The sequence below is a fragment of the Rhea americana genome, unplaced genomic scaffold (assembly GCF_003343005.1).
Source record: "Rhea americana isolate MKP2758 unplaced genomic scaffold, rheAme1 scaffold_181, whole genome shotgun sequence".
Classification (NCBI taxonomy): Eukaryota; Metazoa; Chordata; class Aves; order Rheiformes; family Rheidae; genus Rhea; species Rhea americana.
In genome coordinates, this window is record NW_028185939.1 from 1,781,932 (window position 1) to 1,790,067 (window position 8,136).

The 8,136-nt window shown below is 50.9% G+C and overlaps 1 protein-coding gene and 1 non-coding gene across 2 annotated transcripts; one reads left to right on the forward strand and one right to left on the reverse strand.

The window, feature by feature from the left end:
* Positions 1–2,270: 2,270 nt before the first annotated feature.
* ATPAF2 (ATP synthase mitochondrial F1 complex assembly factor 2) lies at positions 2,271–7,956 on the forward strand. The gene is made up of 7 exons (XM_085301982.1): positions 2,271–2,338; positions 2,582–2,749; positions 3,597–3,694; positions 4,735–4,815; positions 5,023–5,135; positions 6,391–6,506; positions 7,318–7,956. The coding sequence occupies exons 1-7, from the start codon at positions 2,315–2,317 to the stop codon at positions 7,453–7,455; spliced, it is 738 nt and encodes a 245-aa protein (XP_085158108.1). The 5' UTR covers positions 2,271–2,314; the 3' UTR covers positions 7,456–7,956.
* Positions 7,084–7,153, reverse strand: TRNAV-UAC (transfer RNA valine (anticodon UAC)). The gene has a single exon. It is a non-coding gene; the product is annotated as a tRNA-Val (tRNA).
* Positions 7,957–8,136: the final 180 nt, after the last annotated feature.

Here is an 8,136-nt window from a genome sequence, read left to right on the forward strand (position 1 = left end):
CGGGCCGCTCGGGGGCTTCGGGGCTCCCTCGTGGCGGGTCTGACGGGTCCCTCTTTTGGGGCAGGCGCTCCCGCTCCCTCCTGCGCTGCGGGCTGGTCCCCGGGGGTCTCCCGGTGGGACCGCCCTGGGCCCAGACGCTCACATCCCCCAAGGTCACCGCGGGGCCCTCGCTGGCAGGACGGGCCAAACGCGTGGAGAGCGGTGAAACCTGCCCCGAGGAGGCTGAGGAGCATTCGAGCACGCTCCTCCCCGGGTTTGGGCTCATCAGGCCTTTTTAGGTGCTCCAGATGCAGGGTCTCCTGCTGCTCCCGTGTCCTGGCATCAGCAGGGTTTTCGCCAGCAGCATGGCCTGGCCCTCACTGCGTTGGTTTGTTATCATTGCTATTGTGATTTTGGTTGTTTCTAAGGCTTTTTTGGGGGGATGGCACACACACACACACACACACACACTGGTGTGGTTCAGGCATGTGCTGGGCAGTGTATTACCTCTGTAGGTCTTCCTGGAAATGTAGGTGTGAGGACAGTAGTTTTATTTCTTATGACATGAAGCTGCAGGTTTTTAGGACACATGTCCTGCGGCTCTTTGGAGTATCACTGAAATGACCACTTTGGGGTATTTATACATGAATCTTTTCAAATTGTGCACAAATAATTTGCCATTTTCTGAGGCCATGAAACATGCAGGTGGCTTAGCCTGAGCAGATCCTCTTCCATTTCACTGGTGCTTTGTGGAGGTGTGGGAACATACTGGTATGGAATGGTACAGACCTGCAGCCCAGCCAGTTTGTGTTACTGTTCAGGAGCCAGACTTAGGGATACAGGATTTATGATCCTGTTGCTCTTGGCAGGGGAGTGGGTTGCAGATTCTTCCTGCCTTGAGTGAGCAATGAACCTGTGCAACATCCGTTCTCATGTAATCCAGGCTCTCAGATGTCTGCTGGGAGTGTATACAACAGTGCGGCTATGAAAGGAGGCTGGTCGTAAAACAGAGCTGTAATTCCCCGAGACTCATCTTGCTGGCGGAGCAAGCCATCCCCTGAGCAGAGCAGGAGCTGCCAGGGTGGGAGGCATAGGCTGGAGGGAGCCGAGGGAGTGGTTCCCCCCTCTGGTGACTCGGTTGTATGCTGCAGTGTGCGTGCTATGTCCCTAGCATGATCTAGCTGTCCCGACATTGCAGGCTACGCTCCTGCAGGATGTTATCCAAGGCGAGGGATGGGGACTGCTGACTGTGTGCAGGCTGCCTGGCATCTTTACTCCTGTGGGCCATCCTAGCAGAGGGTGCAGCATCCTGCTCTGCATGTTCTGAGTGTGCTGGGAGCTGTAGTTCTCACTGATACAGGCAGCCACATCCCTCCAGGAAGTGCATCAGCTGCAGGTGGCAGGTCAAAGCAGAGAATGAGCTAAATCCACAGAGGGAGATTGTGCAGGCTGGAACTGTGTGGGTGTGGAGTTGGCAGGGATGGCAAGGGAGACTGCTGTGGCCTGCCCTGCCTAGTGATTCAGTTTTGCGGGATTTCTTGTCACTCTGAAATAGAACAAGCTGGAAGAGGGAATTGGCCAAGGTAGTCCAGGAAATTAATTTGTCAAACATGATTGTAATGGAGAAATTTTGAAAGACTGAGCCCAGAGTGAAACTCCATATGGACTGGGAGGAATGACAAGATGAATCTGCTTTGGAAACCTCCCCGCCAGCCTCTGTAGAAACCTGGTGATAGTGAGTTTGAATGGAGCAGAGATCCCAGCCCTGGGTGGCAGAAGCAAAGAAAAGCTGCGCCCGTTCACTTGCTAGTTGTGCGCTGCAGCACTGTGCTCTCCCACCAGTTTCGGGACACTTCCTTGGTGAAGACAAGCTCAGTGAAATGGYGTGGTGCTTGGAAGCTGTCTGCAGAAAATGCTTTAGAGTGCAATCTATAGTAGTGCCATGTTTTTATCCTTCCCTTCTTTCCCCAGCAAAACTCTTGAGGCCAGGACTGCTCCCCACCACCATGTACAGAACTAGACTGGGGAGAGGCTCTTTTGCCTGGGCACAGGCAGTCGCTAGGGGCTTGTCTGCCAAGACTGTTTGCAAAGGCATTCTTGCGGAGAGTCCTGGCCCCCTTCTGGGGAGAGGCTCCTGGCAGGCCCCCAGGCTCAGAGTGTGGATGAATGAGCAAGACCTTGTGACAAGAAGCAAGGCCATCTGGGCCTCGACACCACCCAGGGTTCCATCTGCTCTCGTCTGTAGTGGGAATCAGGGGAGGGGACTGAACCTTGCTCTGACTGCCCTTTGAATGGCTCTTATTTTTGCCCCTAGAAAGGAAGCGGTTTTACCAGAATGTTAGCATCTCGCAAGGAGAAGGTGAGTGTGGCCACTGGGTGAGGAAGGAGGGACTGGGAGGAGGTGGTGGTCCCTGGGGAGGGGGTTGCCGCTGCATGCTTCTTTAGCGAGATACACAGCAAAGGGAGATACACAGCGAGATATTTGTCCTCAGCCTGCTTTCTAGCTAAACTGTGTGGCTGGATTCCAGCTCTGGCTCTGAACCTGCTCCCTCTGTGGGGTTGTCTGTTGTTCCTTAGTGCGTGCTCCTCTTTAATTCCCCAGGATTTGTACTCTGATCCTCCAGGAGGCTTTGAAATAAACCTGGACCACCGGAAGCTGAAAACTCCCCAGGCCAAGCTCTTCACTGTCCCCAGTGAGGCCCTGGCCATTGCAGTAGCGACGGAGTGGGACTCCCAGAAAGACACCGTCAAGTTCTACACTATGCACCTGGTAAGCATGGTAGGCCAAGGCACCAGGACGGCTGTGCTGCTGCATCACTTTGGAGGAGTAGAATGTGGTGTGCTTGGGGCAGTCAGACCAAGGAAGCGGGGATTAGAGAGAGGGACTCAAAATGCTAGGGGCTGAAAAGGATTAGCCAGGCTCACTGTCACGTGGTGAGGGTTTTGCCAGCTGGCAGAATGGATTCCAGGGCAAGGTTTAAGAACCATTTTGGGATATAAGGCATGCTCTGGTGTGAATAAGATGAGCGCATCTCTTGAAAATGCTTCCTTCTGCATCCTTCCTCCCACAGCTTTCTTGAGTATTTGCAGTAGAATTGGGATGTCTTGATCTGAAACTGAGGTGACTGTGTAGACATGAGAGCAGTCTCCAAATGCAGAACATAAAGGGAACAGGTTGCCCTAGTTCCAATTGAAATGGGGACAAGAGATCAGGATCTCGGTTGTACACTGGGAAGAATCTTGCAGCTCTAAGGGAATTAGATACCAGCAGGATTACTACCAGGGATGGAAATCGGTGTCACAGAGGAGTTTGAGAAGTGCCTGTGCAGCGTTACCAGGGATGGCATGGGGAGTGGGGGGAGAAGACTGGAAGAGCTCTGGAGCAGTTCTTGAGCCCTCTGCTCTTGTCTGGTGGGCCTGCTCCAGCTTCATCTAAGGCTAGTGAGAAGATTCCTATTGCGTGAGCCAAGTTCTGGCTCTGCATTCACCTCTAGCTGAACTCCTCAGGTCCCTCTGCTTGTCTTGAATTTCTCTGCTTCTGCTTAGCTTTGAACTGTGGGAGCTGCTGCTTCCCCAGGCCATGAATAACACTAGTTCGTATTGCTCTTATCCCACAGACCACATTGTGCAACACAGCTTTGGACAATCCTACTCAGCGAAACAAAGTACAGCTGATCTGCGCAGCTGTGAAATTCCTGGAGACTGACACTGTCTGGTAGGAGAGTATCAGGGACCCTCTTGTGCAGAGACTGGGCTATACTATTGCAATTGAGAATTGTTTGAGAAAGGTGGCTGGAGGATTCAGATATGACAGAAATGAGGGAAATGTCTACCCTAACTGAGTCCTTGCAGGGCTCTCATCTTTCCTGGTTTTAGACCAAGAGTTTGAATTAGTTGAGGCCAGTCCTACCTTTGAAAACCTTGCAGATCTCCATAAACTTAAAATGTGCAGGCATGACAGTGAGAAGGGACCAGGTATTCTGTTAATCTCTGCTTTGGGCATCCCCATGCTGGGCAGGGGCAGAACCAGTAAGGAACAAAGATWTCCACAGGGTAAAGATAACAGCTATGAAAGGCTTGGGAGAATCTGTCAACTCAGTCCTCCCATCCTTCTGTACTGTATAAAGGTGAAAGAAAGCTCAGATTACTTGTACCAAACTAAATGCTTGTTGGTCCTTAAAGTCCTTGTGGGTTGCAGGATCAAGCCTGCTCCTGCCCAACCTCATCTCTTGCAGTCCCAGCCTCTGAGGTGTGTCTGTTGGAAGCTGCTCAGGCCCTGGGAGGAGAGGGGAACAGAACACCCTTCATCTGTGTCTGTGGCTTTGGTCACATTGGGCTGGGCCATGTGGCAGCTGGTACCAGGGAGTGCAGAGCCAAGCAGCTGGCACGGAGGAGGAGTGGCACCATGTACATAGTTCCAGGGGCATATGTACTCTGCCCTAATCACTAAACCACACTTTATCCCATGGCTGGCTATCTGTAATTTTTTGTGGACTGATTTGCTGGTCTGTTTTCTAGCAAGATAGAATTGTCCCTTCTAGGACAACGAAAGGCTCTGAATTCAGGAAAGAGTTGAGGGGATTATTCTCAATCAGAGATGATGCTGCTGCCTGGGTGACAAGTAGGCCAATACTCCCCTTCTTTGGTCTATGTTGGGGATGGCTTCCCTCCCAGACATGTGCCTCAGCCTGGCAGGGAGCAATCTGAAAGCTTGTAAGGGAAGATCCAGTGTGGTTTTGTTCTGCAATGTCCTAGCTATCGTGTGGAGGAGCCAGCTGCCTTGGCAGAGCTGCAGAAGAATGAATGGGATCCCATCATTGCCTGGGCTGAGAAGAGGTAAGAGGTCGAAGATATTTCTGTCTCCTTATATCCTGCCCTCCAGTACCTCTCAGGCAGTATGGTGCTGTGATAACTGGGACCAGTTATGCTGCTCCCAGCACTGTTGTAAGCTGTGCAAGGCCAGTAGCTGCAGTGCTTGTGACTGTCAGCACCATGATGTGCGTAAGTCCTGTGCTTGTCTAAGGAACTGTGTGATCGTTCCAGGTATAATGTGGCAATTGGCTCCTCTACCAGCATCACGGGGCCAAACATCCCAGCCAGCACCAAGGACACCTTCATCAGCCATCTGGCATCTTACAACATGTGGGCTCTGCAAGGTGAGAGAGGCTGGGCCATGGGGAGCCCTCAGCTCGTGCTGTATGAGTAAAGGAGACAGTTCCCCTCAAAGTGAGAGAAGATAGACTGTAATGTTTCTCCTTTCTTGCTGATGCACTGAATGTCCTTAGTTTGTATTGCTGAATGGGACCTAAAGATGAAGAAATGGAGTAATCGGTTTGCTTTTCTCAAGTGTTCAAATGCAAGACTTGCATGAGCAACAGACAGAAGACCCACAGAAGATACTAGCCTAGCTGCTAAAGTTAAAAATGATGATTTCTAGTACAGGACCTAAGAAACCTTTCCTTTTCCTTTTCCTTGTAAAGATTTTTCTTTTTCTTTTTTTTTTTTTTTTGATGAATCATTTCCTTTGCTCACAGTTAGTAACGTAGGAAAGTGTGGTGGAAGGGAAAGGTATGTGTGTCCCTTGAGGAAGGGGAAGCTCTGGGCTTAAGACCTGAAATCAAAGTCTGGCTTGGACTGGTAGTGCAGGATGAGTCTGACTTCACTTCCTTCCTCAGACTCTGTGCATGTATGAACACCCTTATTTTTCCAACAACGTGAGCTGAATCACAAGTGCTCAGCAGCTCAGGGGTTCGGGCGCCCCTTTCCTCCTCCTATCAGTGCATGTTCATGGGATTCACTCCGGTCCCTCAGCTGTCAGACACTAGCTATTCCACCCTGAAGAGGGGTGTCTTGCCAAGCTAGTGTCTGATGGTGTGGCAGGGAAAAGCTCCACTGCTTCGGCAGCCCAGCAGCTGTGTCCCATAATGGCACAGTTCCTCCAGGGCAGAGCACACCACACACATGTTCACACAGTGTTTTCCCAGGAGTAATTATAGATGTAGACAGCCCTTTTATCACCAAACAATGTACTTGTCCCTCTCATCCTGAGGGCTTTCAGCTGAGCTCCTTTGCAGTGGACACAGTACCGGGGCCTGGACGGGTGTCTCTTCCCTTTGTGCAGCGAAGGTTTGTGGCAGAACAAAAGGCGCGGTTTCCATGGCATAGCCTTTGTCGCTGCACTGACAACGGCCAGAACAGCATTTCCTGGCTGCAGTTAACTGCAGATCTGACTCCAAAGGACCCAGATGCAAGTGGGGGCTATCACTGGCCCTGCTAGTCTCCCTGAGGATGCACCGTACCCTGACTGACCCTTACCACACCCTGACTGTCCCTTTAGAGAATATGAGATGTTGCTATAACGCCATGAAAATCAACCATGAATCTTGTTTGTTTTGGGTTTTTCCCCTCCAGGTATAGAATATGTGATCACCCAGCTGAAATCTCTGATTCTGTCCATGGGTCTGATTGACAGACACATTACAGTAGAGAAAGCCGTGCTTCTGTCTCGCCTGGAGGAAGAATACCAGGTAAATTATGTTACAGAGCAACCCTATAATTCAAATAGCAATAATCTCAGCATGACAAATGTTTCTCCCACCACTAGTAACTGGCAATGGAAGTGCTTGCTATTACAGGAGAGGTTCCACTCCGCCAGTCTCCCTGTTTGAGAGTTTGGATTATGCTGCTGTAGAGCAATATGATGGGTGCAACAGCCCAGAGTGCTCTCGGGGCTGCCWATTTCTTTTTGCAAAACCCAGATTGCTGCTTTTCTCCCTCTAATCTGAACTGCAAAGTCATGGATGGCTTCTCTTGCTGTGGGTTATGCATCCCAGAGGCCTTGCTAGGCACTAAACTAATAACTTCCTTGCTGTGAGAGCACAAACCAGAAACTGTCCTGGCATGAAGCTCTCCCTGACCCAAAGGCAACGGAAGCTGATGGGAATCTTTTCAGCCTTCCTTTAAGGGGCTTTGTCCTGGACCCCCAATGCAGATGAACCATGCTCTTCCACAGCTCTCATCTGGAGATCGACTGCACGGAATCCGTGAGGTTGGAAGGGACCTCTGGAGGTCACGTAGTCCAACCTCCCAAAGACTTCCTGGCAGTGGTTCCACTGGGGCTTGAACCCAGGACCTTCAGCATGTAAAGCAGATGTGATAACCACTACACTATCCCTCTGCCCCATGTCCCTGCCTTGATAATCAGTGTTCATCAAAGCGCTGCACAACTCCTAGGGGGTTATCCATGTTTCACAAACATAGGAAGGGAGGCTGAGTGCTGCTGAGCAGCCATATGTATAATCCATTTCTGAACTGACTTGTGTTCCTCCTCTCCCCCAGATTCAGCGGTGGGGCAGTGTGGAGTGGGCCCATGACTACGACCTGTGTGAGCTGCGTGCTCGCGCAGCAGCTGGGACTCTATTTGTTCACCTCTGTTCAGAGAGCTCAACCATAAAACACAAGCTGTTGCAGGACTAAGGCTGTCAGGCTGCTGAGCTGGGCGCAGGAGGAAAAATGCCCAGCTGTGAATTGCTGGCACGCCCCAGAGGATGGTAGCTGCCATTCTGCCACCACATCTTCCCAGGGATCAGTCATGAGGGGCTGAGACTTTGTGACAATTTCTCACTTGGACTGACTCCTGCAGTGCAACCCCAGCAGTTCTGAGCCCAGGAGGAGGAAAGGTCAGGGTGAATCCCTTTGCATACTCAAGATGACTGCTCTGTCTGTTACTAGAATCTGTAACTCATTAGAGGAGCACCCACCAAAGAAACAGCTTCCTGGACAAGGCAGGGCACGGCACAGACATACCCAGCATATGCCACATGTCTTCATAGCTGCCAGCTCCTGACACACACTTGTTATGGAAATCTGAAAACAGACTCCACTGCATCTGTTCTCCATCCCTCAGTGTGCCTGTTTGTAACACAAGGGTCTCCGTGTTTGATTAAAGGCACATCCCTGCTAGATTAGATACTGAAAGCTAATGCATCTGAGTATTTCTTTGTTTGAATAATCAAACTGTGGTGTAGGTCCTGAGCTGCCAGGCACTAGGCTGGTGCTGGGATGACTGCAGGCAGAAAAAAAGACACAGAGCAGAGCTGAGCAGACACTAAGTAGCAAACAGATTTGCTTCCTCTGCATTTCTGTTTGAGCCCCTTG

Bases quoted from the DNA above. Each gene is read 5' to 3' on its own strand.
- ATPAF2 (XM_085301982.1), top strand. From the start codon at position 2,315: ATGTTAGCATCTCGCAAGGAGAAG. The intron at 3,695-4,734 runs GTAGGAGAGTAT...GCAATGTCCTAG, and splicing joins CTGGAGACTGACACTGTCTG to CTATCGTGTGGAGGAGCCAG. The intron at 6,507-7,317 runs GTAAATTATGTT...CCTCTCCCCCAG, and splicing joins GCCTGGAGGAAGAATACCAG to ATTCAGCGGTGGGGCAGTGT.